This window comes from Acomys russatus, chromosome 2, assembly GCF_903995435.1.
Source record: "Acomys russatus chromosome 2, mAcoRus1.1, whole genome shotgun sequence".
NCBI classification, from domain to species: domain Eukaryota; kingdom Metazoa; phylum Chordata; class Mammalia; order Rodentia; family Muridae; genus Acomys; species Acomys russatus.
The window spans coordinates 66,956,778-66,973,790 of NC_067138.1; the positions used below are offsets into that span (position 1 = coordinate 66,956,778).

The 17,013-nt window shown below is 43.2% G+C and overlaps 1 protein-coding gene across 4 annotated transcripts in view; it reads right to left on the reverse strand.

Annotated features, from left to right (window-relative positions):
* Tmem245 (transmembrane protein 245) overlaps nt 1-17,013 on the reverse strand; it is a 75,265-nt gene that overhangs the window by 3,995 nt on the left and 54,257 nt on the right. For all 4 annotated transcript variants that reach the window (XM_051162233.1, XM_051162220.1, XM_051162224.1 and 1 more), the window contains 3 exons: nt 9,557-9,657; nt 7,337-7,511; nt 3,734-3,928 (listed from right to left, as the gene is read on the reverse strand). In XM_051162233.1, the coding sequence (XP_051018190.1) occupies nt 3,734-3,928; nt 7,337-7,511; nt 9,557-9,657 (471 nt within the window). The remainder of the gene's footprint in view (nt 1-3,733; nt 3,929-7,336; nt 7,512-9,556; nt 9,658-17,013) is intronic.

The window sequence follows — 17,013 nt, forward strand, 5'->3', positions numbered from 1 at the left end:
CAAGACATGCGTAGCCTTGGCTGGCCTGGACTCACTTTGTAGACCAGGCTGGCCTCGAACTCACAGAGATCCACCTGCCTCGGCCTCTGGAGTGCAAGGATTAAAGGCGTGCACCACCACACCCGGCTCCTTTGACATCTTTAAAAGCTCTATATGTTTGAATGAATCATAACTATCCATTCTTCTAATTTATAAATGAGAAGTCAGCCTGAGGGGCAAAGATATATAAAATGAGATGAACGCTGTGGTTGACTGTGGTTAGCCTGGCGACTTACTACCCAATGCTGGCCCCTGGCTGAAAAACCCTGGAGGAGCTTCCCCGGGAAAGAGCACAAAAGGGAACCAACCAGTGACTAGACAACAGCAGGGAGGTGACAGGGCAGGCCAAGAGCAATGCCCAGATCAGACACTCGTGGCACTAAGGGTAAAGGGCAAGGACAGGTTCAAGGTAAGCTGGATAAAGATGGTGAGAGAGAGGGGACAATTACTGAGTTAGGACATATAGAGAAAACTCAGTGGGTGGTTTGTTCTGGGAGACAGCATTTAGGGAAAACAAAGACAAAGACAAAGACAGAGTTAGTGGAAACAGGTCAGCTTGCAAGCTTGGAACGATGTGACCATAGGGCAACTTAACATCTCTAACAGTCTTCGTCTTAGCATCATGGAAAACATTAATAGGTTCAGAACGGTAAAAGAACACCTGCGAAGCCAGGCCCAGTACATGCCTTTAACGCCAGAACTCAGGAGGTAGAGACAGGTGAACCTCAATGGGTTCCAGGCTAGCCAAGGCTATATAGAGACTCTGTCTCAAAAAACAAGACAAACAAACAAAAAACACATATATCATGGGATTCAGCACATACTAAGTCTCAAAAACTTTTAGAAGTGTCATGTATGTTACTACTTAAAACAGTATTTCAAAAAAGTGGTGTATCAACACATTCCTTTAGGCTCAAAATGCCACTACAAGTACCCATTAACAGCTGGGGTGGGGGTGAGGCAAACCTAACAAGTAACCACTGGGACTCGGCCTCCACTGAAAAGCAGGAACCCAAGCCAGGAGTAGGAGCCTAAAACAACCTAATTTACCCAGCAATATCCCCAAAAGGCTCTAGGTAGCACGACAAGTGGAGGATGGAGCTAAGCAATGAACTGCTGCTCTTCTGCTAAGAAAGCACCACCCGCCCTCCAACATCCCCACCAACTTCCGCAAACCAAGCAGCAAGCTGTCCCGTCTTCCCCACGCCACAGCAGAAATGAGTTTCTTTTTTCTGCAGACAGTTTTTGGACTAGGAACAGCAGGCAGCGATGTGAGTGGGCCTGTGTCCTAGCACAAGCAGACCTCTGTAACTTCAACCCCTTGCCCTTTCCCTGCTCCTGGTCGCAAACGGGCTTGCAAAACCTCCACCAGGAGACCTGAAAATCTTTCTGTGAGGAACTAACTGATCAACCCACAAGAGAGACCAAAAACTCACAGGTAGCAAGGCTGCACAAGGCAGTAGACTTGTCGGACTATAGTAAAGTCATATATGCAGTAGCCCACCTCTGGCTTCAGTGTCACCAAAAAGCAAAGACCTTTTTTAGCTGATGTCGTTGGTGCTGGGAAAAGTCAAAGCCTTTGTTTTTCACAATAAGCTTGGTAAAAAAAAAAACTGCCCACATGGATGAGTGACTGAGGAGAATAATAGTGGATATCTAACGGTCCTCACATCATCTTTCCCATCACCCCTGACCTGATGATGATGCAACTTCCAACTTTCAGAAGAGAAAGAGGTCTCTTGTCTCTATACATTGGTTTCTTTTGTTTCATCTTAAAGTGAATCTCGTTTTATGTATTACAAATTATTTGAAGACACCCCCCAAAAGATAACAGCAAGCATTAACACAATCTGTGGTTCTCTCTCCAGTACTCTGAAGAAACTATCCTTTCGTCTTGCAGGTACCCTAGCACCTGCTATTAAGAGTGAAAGCAAGCCGGGCGTGGTGGCGCACGCCTTTAATCCCAGCACTCGGGAGGCAGAGGCAGGAGGATCGCTGTGAGTTCGAGGCCAGCCTGGTCTACAAAGTGAGTCCAGGATGGCCAAGGCTACACAGAGAGACCCTGTCTCGGAAAAAAAAAAAAAAGGAAAAAAACCAAAAAAACAAAAACAAAACAAAAGAGGGAAAGCAAACTGATAGGTAGTACATACTGTGCTAAGAAAGCTGGCCTGGGGGCTGGAGAGATGGCTCAGCAGTTAAGAGCGCCACCTGCTCTTCCAGAGGTCATGAGTTCAATTCCCAGCAACCACATGGTGGCTCACAACCATCTATAATGTAATCTGATACCCTCTTCTGCAGATAAAGCACTCATATACAATAAATAAAAATAAAATAAAATTTAAAAAAAAAAAAAAGAAAGCTGGCCTGGGCTCCACACTGTGACCTCATGAAGAAAAGCCCCACTTAGTGAGGCCTTTGTTAGTCACCTATGTCCTTCTGCTCTATTCTTTTTGAGAAAACTGACTTTTCTTAGCCATCATTAAAAAGGTGCAATAAATGACAAGCTAGGCAACATAGCACAGAAAATTTTTATCTGAAACTGTTGTAGGCTGTACATACATCCACAGGCTTTTACACAGAAAATCCACATTGTAAGGTTTTTATTGTTTGATTCTGATTCTCCTGCCTCTACCTCCCAAATGTTAGGGATACAGGCAGGAGCCAACACACTTGGCTTACTTGCAAGTTTCTAACATAAACCTGATAACACAGTAGACATTCCACTTCTAGTTATACAAGCAAGTGAAAGACAATGCACAACCTCCAGGACGGCATACCAGGTAACTAACAGGGTCTTGTCTTTTAATAGCCATAGAAGGGCAAGTAGCTGATGCCTCGGATACAACACTGAACAGAGACTGGTATATTCATACACTGGTATGCCAGACAGCAATGAAAAAGAATGAGTGTGTGGGAAGGATTGTAAGCTTTGTCCCAGATGAAAGCAGTCTAGGCAGGCTTTGCCCTTGGATACACCGAGGATACTCCCTGAGATTAACCTTGAGATAGACTGGATGGAGCCATCCTGGGCCTGGAATTTAGGAAGCTGGGGGGGGGGGGGGGCGCACAACACACAACTCCACCTGGATTATTGTGTTTCTAATTGACTCTCCATGGGAGGAGACCAGCCCTTACACTTGAGAGACAGACAGGAAGAGAGGTTCAGACCTCAAGTGCACGTGGATTGGGAGGGGAGGGGGGGATCAGTGAACAGGCCAGACCAGCAGGCAGGCCAGAGACACCTAGGGATCCATCTCGTGAAACGGATACCGGAAGGTTTACTCTTGTTTCCCTTCAACCTTTTTTCCATCTTGTGTAAGATAGCTTGGTTGTAAAATAAAGTTTAATTCTTAAGAAACAGAGCCAACATGAGTGAAAAACAAACAGTAAACAATGGTATGATGAGTTTTATAGGTAAAAACAATGACCAAACAAGGTCTGTCTCAAGAATATACAATACATTTCAGACCACGTTCAAAGCTATTCTGAAGTGACTGCAGTCATGACATCAATAGGCAGAATATCGGATAGAGAGAATGGATTGGAAACCTTGAGGACTAATGGAAATAATCTGCACAGATGAGTGCTTGAGACATTTCACCTGACAAGTCCCAGATGCAGCTACTCACTGAAAACACTGAGAGACAGGGCAGTCCGTATCTGCACGTGGTTACCAGCATGCTGCTGAACTCACCGCTGCGTCTGAGCAGGCCAAGGCGTCTGATTTGGTGTGGGCACTGAATTCGTAGGACTCACTAGCATGGCACTGTAGATATTGGAAGCAACCACAAGTATGCAGAGAAGAATGGGCCCAATGATTGCTCCTTCCAGGCCTAGGTAGTACGCTCCACCAGCCACTGCTAAGCCGGTCAGGTAGGGATGGCCTCCTCTGCAACAAAAGCACACCAGTTCACACTCAACTGCCAAACAGAGTGTTGGCTCTCTAACATTTCAGGCCTTATTCCACTACTAGCTTTCTTTAGATTAAATCAATGCAGAATCAAAAACAATGTAATAATACTGAGAAACAGGGATTTTCTTGTGTGTGTGCCAATGAATGACATCTGCCTCTTTTTATAGGACTAGCAACTGAAAGAATAAAGCCATCACTGTTATCAGCCAGTTTGTACCCATTCCACACAGCTTCCTGAAGATTACTGCTGGCTGAAGACTGGTTACCTAAGATACCTGCTAGGTTTACTTCCTTTAAGGATAACAGGGAGTGCAATCTGGCAGACATTTAGTTAACTATGGCTTCTTTAATAAAACAATAATTACAGTTGCACACAATAGTAACAGCAAGATTCCTATTATTCAGAGTGTAGACCTTTGGCAGCCTTCTCAACTACGGCTGCCGCAGTTGTACTAACAGGCTACATATGGAAGGCATTTGTCAACAAAGCCCGAGTCTTTTATTTCACAAGAGTTGTAACTGCCGGGCAGCTTCTCACGACATCGCTGCGGATCGGCATGGGGTGGGACAGATACAGGAGCACAGTAAAGCCCTGACCACTGACGTAAGAGGGATGTTTGCTTCTAGCTTTTAAATAACACAGGATGAGTGGAACATTTTTTTTCTCCAGAGCTCAGGACGGAATCCAGGGCTTTAGCAAGCACTCTACCACTGAGCTAAATCCCCAACCCTGAGTGGAACAGTTTAATGAGGGTAAATAATTAAATATGCAGAAAGGATGTTTGATTATACATTATAGTTTACAGACACGAGGTTGTGAGCCAGCCGTCAGGAAACAAAAGCATGATGTTCAAGATTTAGATCTCTTCTTTCTTCCAAAGAGATTTAGAGCAGTGCCCACATGTCAACTAGACTTTCCCTAAATAATATGTTTAAAGAATATTGGTATCAGAAATTCTTAAGGCTTAAAGCGGGGGAAGGAGGACTTTTAAATAAGTTTAATTAAAAACATAACTTATACCAAATTTAACACTGATCAAATAAAGCATTTATTATGAGAAAAAATTACATACAAATCTTAAATTATAACTATAATCCTTAATATGAAAAATGCACAGCAAAGATTAAATACATGGAACACTTTAAGTGTAAATCATATACTGTTTAAACCTCAATTTTTAAAATATCAGTTGACCACAGTACTGGTTCTGAGGTTGGTTTGTTTCTTTCTTTCTTTCTATGTTTGTTTTTTAAGACAGGGTTTCTCTGTGTGTAGCCTTGGCTGTCCTGGACTTGCTTTGCTTTGTAGACCAGGCTGGCATCAAACTCACAGCCTGCTTCTGCCACCTGCTTCTGCCTCCAGAATGCTGGGATTAAAGGCTTGTGCCACCACACCCGGCAGGGGGTTGGTTGTTTTGAGGCAGGGTCTCACTCTGTTGCACTAACTGCCCTGCAGTTTGCTATATAAACTAGCTGGCTGTGAACTTTTGGTTACTCTCCTGCCTATTCCTCTCAAGTGCTAGGATTACAGAGTGCACCACTACACCTGGCTTTGGTTTTGTTGGGCATTTTGTTTATTTTATAAGATTTACTTTTATTTCTGTGTATGTGCGTATGTGTTTGTATGAATGGATGCCAGAAAAGAATCTTGGATTCACTGGAACTGCAGTTACAGACAGCTGTAAGCTGTCCGGATGTAGGTGCTGGGAACCAAACCCGGGTCCTTTGAAAGAACGATGTACACATTGAACCACAAAGACATTTCTCTAGCTCCAGGCTCTATTTTTGATATTGAGACAGGATCTTGCTATGTAGGTGGCATGGGCCTCCAACTGGCAATATTCTTGACTCTGATTCCTGGACACTGGGGTCCCAGAGCACAGGTGACACTTGTGGCACTTTTACTTTCCCTCCCAGACTGTAGCGTATAAACTCCCCTATAGGGTGGAGTAGAGTCGCCTCTTTCACTTCACTCTGGCTCACTGGGGCTTCTACCTTTAACTAATTTGGGAGGAAATAAATTACCACACAACTTAGCTTTTGAAAGTTAAAATTGCTAAAGATGGCTGTTTCTAGAAGCTGAGACCCTGTCCACTAAGCCTTGAAGCTTTGTTTTACTTGTTGTTTTTGAAGCAAAGTGTCATTATGTGGCCCATGCTGGCCTGGAACTCACAAAGATCATCCATCAGCTTCTTCTCCTAGGAGCTGGGACTAAAGGAGTGCACCACCATGCCTGCTATGTTTTTAAATGCTCCTCCTCATGCCCCACCCCATAGGCATGCACCATATGTAGCTTTGACTTAGTGACTGTGTGAGGCCAGATGTGAGCCCCACCTGCAATTACTGCACTTAGGAAGCCAAGGCAGGACGACTAGGAACTGGGAGGAGGTTGATCGGAGCTACTACACAGTGAGTGAGATCCTTTCTCAAAACAGTAATCATCTTAATAATGAAGATAAAAAATTGAGGACCTATTTGTTTAATGCTAGAGTGGAGAGAAAAAGGATAGAAGAGCAAGGGGCCAACGTCATCATTTCACTACTCCCTACGGATTAGAGTGTCAGGTTCCTTAGGGAAAGTTTGACCTTCACTGTCAAGATATCTAATTTCTCCTTCTCATTTCTTTCCACACGACTACTTAGCAAACAGGGAACAACAGCATCAACCACCAACCAGCCACACCAATTGGTTCCCAGAATTCCAAACATCACACGCTCGCAAAAACTATCTGCACATGGCAAGATCACACCCCTGCCAGAGCATGAGGGAAATCATAGTCACCTGCTGCCAAGAAACCCCATAGCCCCACACCTGGGATTAAAATGAAAACATATTCTTACAACATTGCTGTGGTTTTTAAAGGAACAAAAACTCCCAAATTCTCACTGTAAGGTCCTGATGCAATCTCAACACAGGTATCAAAACCTAGAAAAATAGGTCTTTATCGTACTGTCAAAGTTGGGCTAGTTTAAGCTGTGTTCACCATGAAACATACTATGTGAAGAGAACACAAATGTTAATGCCTGCTGAGACTCAGCTGACGCTGGCATCTGCAGACATGCAACTACATAATCATTCTCTCCAAAGCCAGGGCAACACTACAATAGCCACCAACTCCTTACTGTGCTTAAAATATTTTAGGCATGCCTGGTAATACTTCTTTCCAAGGTCAAATGCTACAAAACTCAAAACAGAATTACACATATTTTTGTCTTCACTTAGGGTTTTATACTTACATAATAACAATAACCCTATCACAGCAATATAATTCTACATCTGAATGTCAAAAGGACCACAAAAGACTACCCAACTGAAACATTCTGCCACTAATCCTTCCCCGTCCAGTCCCAAACCAAGCAACTGTGACTCAGCAAGAACACGTACCCTGATATATCCGAGTAGATTGCAGTGTCTACGAAGTACGTCGGCAAGAGATGAAAGACCAGGAGCAAGATGGCCTTACATCCTAACCCTTGTGTCAGCCACAGGTCTAGAACTGCAGGTACTGCTGCCCAGTATGTCCCCAGAAATGGCACAGCTCCAAGGATTGCTGCCAAAGCTAATAAAAGAATAAAAGAAAGACAAATCAAAGTCATTGCTAACAGTAGCAAAGCAACAGAGCCCAAGCACTACCTCTCCCTCCTTAAAAACACCCACCCACTGCAGCTGGAGAGACAGATGGCTCAGTGGCAAACAGTACCGGCTGCTCTTCCAGAAATCCCACGTTTGATTGCCAGCATTCACATGGCAATCACAGTCCCCTGTAATTCCAGTTCCAGGCGATCTGGCATGCTCTTTTGATCTCTGCAGGCACTGCATACATGTGGTATAAATACATACATGTATGCATCAAACACCTATACACATAAAATAAAAGTAAAGTCCACCCAACAAGTGAGCAGACAAAAGCTTCAGTTTTAGAGGACTTATCCTTTTTTTTTTTTTTTGGTTTTTCGAGACAGGGTTTCTCTGTGTAGCCTTGGCCATCCTGGACTCACTTTATAGACCAGGCTGGCCTCGAATGCACAGCGATCCACTTGCCTCTGCCTCCCGAGTGCTGGGATTAAAGGTGTGCGCCACCACCCCGGGCTAGAGGACTTACCTTAAAGGTTGTTACTAAAACTTTTCTAATGTGTCTAGTTTACAATTTTGTCTTTTTGTTTTCTTTTTAAATTATTTATTTTTATTTTTTCATGCACTGTTGTTGTGTCTGTGGGAGGGTGCTGGATGCCCTGAAACTGGAGTAAGAGAGTTGTAAGCTGCTATGTCGGAGTCTGGAATTGAACCCAGGTCCTCTGGAAGAGCAGCCAACACTCTTAAATGCTGAACCATCTCTCCAGCCCCTGGTTTATGTTATTCTTAAGCATTAAATCTTATTGTCCTATGCCTTAAATCCAGCCCTATAAATATAAACTTAGACCAGTCACCAAAACGTGCTGACCCTCAAGTCAATCTAAATCTCAGGCTGAGTTCTTTTTTTTTTTTTTTTTTTTTTTAAATATTTATTTATTTATTTATTTATTACATATACAGTGCTCTGCCTACATGTACATCTGCAGGCCAGAGGAGGGCATCAGATCACATTATAGATGGTTGTGAGCCACCATGTGGTTGCTGGGAGTTGAACTCATGACCTCTGGAAGAGCAGTCAGTGCTCTTAACCGTTGAGCCATCTCTCCAGCCCCTGAGTTCTTATTCTTTACCCTGCTACAAATAAAAAATTAAACATAACTGGATACAAAGAAACAAAAGTCCTATAAGTAGAAGGACCTTATTCCAAGTTCACCCTGCTCTAAAGCAGCCCAGGCTCTCTCCTCTTTGGCTCCCTTCAGACTAAAAGCCACGCAGATGTGGATTCTTGTTCTGGTCCAACCATTAACCATGTGGGAGACCTTTAAACACTGGCTTTCACCTACACCACCTTTCCTATCTGCCCCAACATGCTATACAAGAGCATCACGTGGTCTCAGGGTACAAGACCATCAGAGGGAGGGTTACTAGACCACAAGTGGAAAAAAACAGGAATGAATGTGGGAACATAAGGAAGGAGGGGGAACGAATGACAGTTGAAGAGTGACAGCAAAGAGTGGAAGGCAGGGAGGGATAGTTTAAGAAACAGTGACAAAAAGGAAAGAAAAAAGTGAAAGGAGGTTCTGAACCAACAAAGGTAAAACCAAGAATGTCATTTGCTTGTGCGGTGCTTGGAGAATGAAGGTGCTGCTCTCAGAACGGATCACAACAAGCACATGTGCTTAAATTCACTCAGACACATTCACCGTGCCCCTGGGATGGTATCCCTCATGGGACAAAGCTATTAGACAACAAACTGCTCACTCCCTGCCGATTTGTTCAATTAATTTTTCAGTGCAAACCATGTGCCCAATGTTGTACAAGTGTTAGGACATTGACTTTCTATGTGACTGATGGGTACTGGTGCAGATACTGGGGCTACAGCAAAATACAAGCACACTGCAGACCTGCTGATCTAGACGAGACCCCCAGCCACTAGGCTGGGTACCCTAACTCTGACGAAGAAGGCAGCTCTGATGTAAGGTCTGACGTTCCTTAACTAGGCATCCAGGAAGTTCTGCAAGCACTGATTACCTGATGGTATGAAGACAATATTGATGCCAAATACAGTGTGAGTCAGCCAGGTATACAATCCATAGAAGCCAGCCATTTTGAGGGAAGCATCGAACACCCCTCTAGAAGACCCAAAGAGAAAAGAAAAGGTAAGTAATCCCAGCATCAGGTTATGGCTCAGAAAAATCATCACCTCTGGGTTTCTAGTCACTTTATTCCAACTCTCACAACAACTCTCATTTCTCTGAGAATGCTACTTACTTTATTAAAATACTGAAACCTATAAACTAAACTTCTCTTTACATTTCTCTCTGATGAGAAGATAACTCAAACAAAGCATCCTAAAATGCATATTCATGAAATAGCTCAACAACTTTCTACTGTGTGCTGAGGCTGGGGTGGGAGGGAATCCTAGTCAGGGCCTTGTGCATTATGCAAGCACTCAACCGAGCTATACCCCCAGGTCCCAACTTTCCACTTCTAAAGCAGGTACTTCCTGCATGACAATTATATTTCGTAAGTATAAATAGCAAGTGTCTAAAGATACAATTAAGTTCTAAGAAAGACAGACTGCATCCAGTCCACATTTAGGAAGAACAAGTGAGGCTTGGAGTATAGCTCAGTGGTAGAGCAAGGTTTAGATGCTCCAAGTCCTGGGTTCAAGCCCCACCAAGGAAAGGAAAATAGAGTAAGAGAAGGGGAACAAAGGGAGAGAAAGCAGAGAAGGTAACAGAAGGGCAAAGGGCAGGGCCAGAGAAGAGTGAGGAATAATCTAACCTATACTTTGTCAAATTTTCTTTTGACAAAATTTTCATACATTTCTTTATGCAACCAAGACGACAAAGCCATGTCTGGTACCAAATAATGCAAATCATCTGGAGAGATGCATGATTATTAGCTCCAGGAAAACAGGGCAGGAAAATACAAGGGGTGAAAATAGGCCTGTGTCCTGTGGTTAAATTGTCATATGGTACATGAGGGTGCTTCATTTCCGCTTCTCTGTTGGAAGAGAAGAAAGCAGTCCTGTGTGGAAAAGGCCGCAGCCTCAAGTAGCCCCAGGTACCACAGAACCACAGAGGCCAGGGCTCTGTAGGGGCAGACATTCACAAGAAGGTGACGCTGTCACTGAAAAACAGGATGGTGGCAGCAAAGGCGACACGGCACACAGAAGAAAGCACAGATTTTCTGCAAAGATTCCCAGGAGGGAGGCTCCCAGAGCACAGGCTAGATCTGCAGTCAGGTGACTCTGTCATGCCATGGGATTCTGAATATGGAGGTAATGAATAGCTTGCCATCCGCAAAACGTTTGCCACCTTTCCCAATGGCATCACTCAAGAATGTGTCATATGACTCTCAACAAGGACCCAGATTTAAATGTATCAAAAAGCCAGAAAGGAGGACACCCCATGGGACACAAAGGAAATGAAGAGTCCAAGGAAAAACAAATGCTGGGGGAAAAACAGTGCTGTCACAGAGATATGGAAGGGGAGGATTTTTAAAAAAAAAAAAAAAAGGGAGAATGCCTGGAAAGTGTAAGTCCAAAGAGTGATGGAAACATCTGGGAGGAGGCTGAAATAAGAGACAAGGCTTAGTGGGCACACAGTGCAGCAGTCTAATTAGAGGAAGGGAAAGGTCACCCTCAGGGGCAAGCATGAGGAAGAGAAATAGGTTGCGTTCTCAGGAGACCTGAGAACGATACATCAGCCAAGGAGGGGATGGAACCACTTCTGCAGTAGGAGAAAATCACCAGAGTGCAGGTGTGCATTAAGAAAGCTGGGTGGGGGGGGAGGCGCAGTAAACACATCAACTACTAGGGTGAGGGCAGTCTCACAGAATTTGTCTAGTGTGAAAAGATATGGGTGTGCATTAGCCAGATTTTATTTACAAGTTTTCACAGTGAAAGTGAGTTGGCACGAAGGGTGCAGTAAAGTGAGTGACTTAACACAAAACAAACCCCAAACCCATTCTCTCTCAGGAAGCTTTAGATGGTGCTGCCCTGCTGTTTGCTGGTGCTCAAATGGCTGGTTATGAGCGACGCAGATGAGGCTAGAGATTAACTTTTTTTTTTTTTTGAGACAGGGTTTTTCTGTGTCGCCTTGGCTTATTCCAAAACTCCATATGTAATGAGTACAGCTCCTCCTCTCCACCCTGAACCAGAGCAGTATATAACAGTCATTACAGCTAATGTGTGGACCCCGAGTGTCTGCACCACACACTGTTCACAGTTACCAAACCCATTTGCAACCCACTGAGGGATACGAAGATAATCTACAAAGCCAGGCACGGTGTCAACACGCCTGTAATCCCAGCACTAAGGGAGGCAGAGGCAGGTGGATCGCTGTGAGTTTGAGGCCAGCCTGATCTACCAAGGGAGGCCTAGACAGCCAAGGCGACAGAGAAACCCTGTCTGGAAACCCCATCTCCCCCCGAAAAAAAGAAAAAAGAAGTTAATCTATGGCCTCATCTGCGTAGCTCATAACCAGCCATTTGAGCAGCAGCAAACAGCAGGGCAGCACCATCTAAAGCTTCCTGAGAGAGAATGGGTTTTTAGTTTGTTTTGGTAATTTATTATAATTTATTCAGACTACATCCCTATTGTTATTATCCCCTTGCTTCTTTCTTCCCATTCTCACCTTCCCTCCCTCTTCCACCCTATTCCCCTCCCCTAGACCTCTGACAGAAGGAAACCTCTTCCCCCACCATATGACCACAGCCTATCAGCCCCACAAGGAGACCATCAAGGCTGGAGGAACTGGACTCAGGGGGGACCTGCACAAACGGTTGCACCAAGGACAATGCATGCAATAAACCTCGACCCCTGTTCAGATCCAGCCAATGAACAGCTCACTGTCCACAGTTATGTGGAGAGCAGGGACTACCTGTGACATGAAATCTGCTGCCCCCAATTTGATCACCTCCTCCTGGTGGGGAGGCCCAGCAGCACACAGAGGAAGGGGAAGCAGGCTATCAGGAGACTGTTTCAATGCCCTCAAATCTCCCCTATATCATCCAGAAAAACCATATGCCTGCTCATATCTTCATTTTAGGGCTTCTGACCTCCCAAGCTGGAATATGTGTTTTTTAAAATACTGAGTCCATGATAATTTGGCATACTACCAACAGGAAGCTAATACAACTTTACTATTTAAAGTGTAAATGATAGGTTACATGAATAAGAACCTGTAATGTTGAATTCATTCATCTCCCAGATTCAGAAGGTGACAGCTGGGCATACAGCTCAGAGGTAGTACACTCACCTAGCACATAAGGCCCTGGATCCAATTACTAGCATTTAAAAGTAATCATAATGCATCTATAATTAAACCACTACAGTACCTACCAATGATCAGATACTACAATCCAAAAAAACAAAATGTAAAGTACAGACTAGAGCTACACATGGACATTTACTACATGATAGAGCCTGTCTCATAAACACAAGGAATGTAGCTGAGTAAGAGAACTTGTGAAGAACATGTACAAGGCAACGCACACATGCGCGTGTACACACACACACACACACACACAAAGCTGCCCCCTCAAAAAATACTGATAATTTGCTCTCACAGTCAAAGAAAAGCTTATCTGGCACCAACTAACGTACTGTACACAATTGTGCCCAATATAATTAAATGGGCTAGCAGTAATCAGACAAGTAGGACGCCCAAGTCTAAGGAAGAAAAGAAATAGAAAATGAGTCAAGCCCAAAACCATACCGCACTTATTTGACATTTCTAGGCATTACTTTGCATTGGAAGTTTTTGTTTCTTTGTAAACTCAATTGTGTTGTGTAAATATGTTTTTGTTCTAATCCCAAGCATGGAATTTTAGTTTGAGCTTTAGCTTGTCCACACCTGTTAATTGTCTTGTGCAGGGCGTGGCTTTTGGCAGCTGGTAATGGTATGGAGAGGGGTGTGGCCAAGGGTATAAATATATATAAATATATATTTATAAATAAGGATATAAATAAGAGCACAGAGAAAGCATGGGATGTGCAATGTTAGTGTATGGCATGTAGCAGTTTGAAGAGACCAGAGAGGGACGGTGTCCCAGTTTGGAGCAGACAGTGAGAAATGCTTCAGGGCTCAGTGGCTTGGAGGAGACTGCTGTTGAGAGAAATTTGTATTTAGCCCAAAAGAACCTAACTGCCCCTAAACAGCAGGGAGAAGTATAACCCCTGCTAACCTTCTTTCCTCTATGCAGGGCTGGAAGGTTGGAAGAAAGGTTGAGGCCTAAACACAGCAAGTAAAGTTTAAAAGAAAGAGCGCTACACTGCGCTCACCCTTCCTCTCTACAGATCAAATAGGAAGTATATTAGAGTACCCTTTCCCCAGGAGGCCATGGCTCCAACCCACTTTATGGGTTCTACCCTCAATGCAATACATGTGTCTCAAACAGAGGGTGAGCTAATGGAGAGGCAGACCAGGAGCAGCAACAGACAGTGTGTAACGTTCCGACTGAGGATGGCGCCAGCTCCCTTGATCAGAGGCATACTACTATTTCTTCAAACACATACTGTAAAGCAGAAATTTTAGTTTTAACAAATTAAAGGTTTGAGTCAACCCTGAATGTAGGGAGTCTATCAGATACTTTTTTCTAACAACTCAGGTAATCATCAATGTATTTCTAGCAAAATACTTTAATTAGAATATATACAATTATATATATTATATATTCATATTAAGATACGTATCTATTTAGGAGGCAGTACTACTGCACATTTAATAAACTACAGGATAAACATACACTTTAGAGATAAGAAGGAAACCAAAAAGTTGCTATGTCTTGCTTTACTGCAGTGTTTACTCTAGGACAGCAGGCTGGAGGCAAATGCTAGAATCTTCTAGTATCATCTGTACAGCTGGCCTCTCTTACATCACACCTGCCCTCCCACCCGTTCATCTGCTCAGGAACCAGCTATGCAGTCAATGCTCAGAAATCCAGCAACAGCAGATTTCTAGTATATGAGGCAGGGTCATGGCTGTGCACTTGCACCCAGATGCTGTCGAGCATTACAGGGAAGCAGAGTTTACACATGGAACAACTTAGAGTCGCAGACAGAAGCATCCAACTCTGGGCACCACCTGAGAACTCTGGCAGGAGTGCCATACATTCATACAGAACTGTTATGTCCCTTATACTTATTAATAGACATTTTGTTTCCTTAACAATGCTTACTAATCATGAATGATCAATGCTTAAAATGTTTAAAGGGTTTCAATTACATATAATTATAGACATCTATACCAAAACCTTTAAGTTCAATAAAACAAATGTAGCAAGTATCACAATGAAAAACTACATATAAGACAAAGTTTTTAAAGGCTATTTCCCTTGAATTTAATAAAATGAACATTCAAGTATATTACACCAACCCTTTATCACTCAGTCAAAAGGCATTATTTACTTCAGATAATTTCCCAAAGTATGCGTAAGAAATTGTCTCTTTATTACAATGTGAGGACATCTCAAACAAAAAATAATATCCCATCACCTATATTTTTGTGTATGAGACTTTTTTTGGTCTTGGTATATCACTCAAACTAATCTTAAACTCTCTATGTAGCTCATACTGGCTTAGAACTTACAACAGTCCTCCTGCCTCAGCCTCCCAAATGGTAGGATTAGGCATATGCCACCACACCCAGCTCAAAAACACTTAAAAAAAAAAGTATGCCAAGTGTTAGTGGCACACACCTTTAATCCCAGAACTCGGGAGGCACAGGTAGATCTCTGTGAGTTTGAGGCCAGCCAGGTCTAGAGGGAGCTCAAGGGCAGCCAGGCCTACACAGAGAAACCCTGTCTCAAAAAAACATAAATAAATAAAAAATAAATACAGACAGACATACTTTATATTCATTGTTGTATATTTTACTTTAAACAAGTATTATTTACACCTTTAAATCTGTAAGAATTTCGTTCAGTCAACAATTCATTCAAATTGAAAACATCAATTTACTTAAGAAGCAATACTGACTTTTTTAAAGTAACTAAAACACTTTCAATTTTTTAGAACTGGGGGAGAGGTAGACCATGACCATTGTCTGAATCAAATCTTACAGAACATAACATTCTCACATGTAATTCATCACCAGGAGTTCCACCCTCCAGCACGAAAAAGCTGTAATCCCAGCAAGCAAGAGCCATACCTGTGTGCATGCACTCACGTGAAAATATCACACACACTAAATTGCATTGAGGCCGTGACAACATGCAACTTAGTAATGTGCAATATCTCCACCAGAGCAAGCAGAATGGGAGCATCGGGGAGAAGGGTGTGACGTGTACATTCGGGAGGCAGCATGCTGCAAAAGGGAGGAAAATGGTTGGGGATCCAGGATGCATGCCACTAACTCAAACTCCTGAGATGAAATGAAAACTCAACGGCAAATGTACTCAATTTGGAAGAACATGGATTTAGAATGTAAATGATGAGGCTCAAAAGTCCAAGGCCACAGTGATCACAGTGGAAATACACAGCTCGGAAGGCGAATCCTGAGGAATACACACTTCTGCCTCATCATGCAGTTAACTCCCATTCTCACCCCACCTGCAACTCACTGAACTTGAACATGAACTTAATTTAGTGATTTTTCACTTGACCATACACTGGTGAGTAATGGCTTATTTCTAAAGCTAGTGTCACTGAGCACTTACAGAATAAATTGCAATTTTCATAACTGTTTGTCTATCCTTCCTATTCACCTTCATCCTGTTCCTACTTGAACATAGTCCTTCAGAATAAAATTTCTTACTTAGGCTCTTAGACACGACTAACTGCCATTTATTTTCCTCCTGAAAACTCCTGAGGGGAATGCATGCAAAACCCAGACAAGTTAAGTCTTTATTTTAAGCTTGTAGAGAAACAGCACACAGGGCTGGAGACTGCAAAAGCCTGTACTAAGTCACAGCTGAAAACAGCTGCCCCTGACTTAACCCCACCCCCACCCTATTACCTTTCAAACCAACAGGCCAGGACTACAGTGCTGACACTCAACTCCCCCCCTTCCCTGTATTAAATGATGAATGAAGCCTGGCATGGTGGAATGTATGTGTAATCCTAGTAACTCAGGAAATAGAGAGACAGGAGATATCGAGTTCAAAGCCAGCATGGGTGGCAAAATAAGATCCAGTCTCAAAAAAAACAAGAGAGACTCGGGTAGGGAGGGTGCAGAAGTATCTTGTATAAAGCAACTCCATGTCAGTCAGAAAGTTGCTCCCTCTTGAGAAAGCAGAATAAGAACATTCCAGAACTGTAATCTGAGGAAGGCTAAGCTTCCGTGAGAATAAGGTTCCGGTGGGGAGCTGGATCCCTGCTGGTTTTTAAAAGGTCTTCCTGGGCAATGCGCCTGTCTTCCCATACAGCTTGCCCTCAACCATATTGACGGAAGGACTGTGCCAGCTTCTGCAAAGGCTATTTCGATAGTTTTACACTATTGGGCTACTTTTTGTTTTGTTTTGTTTTTCCCATTTAAGGG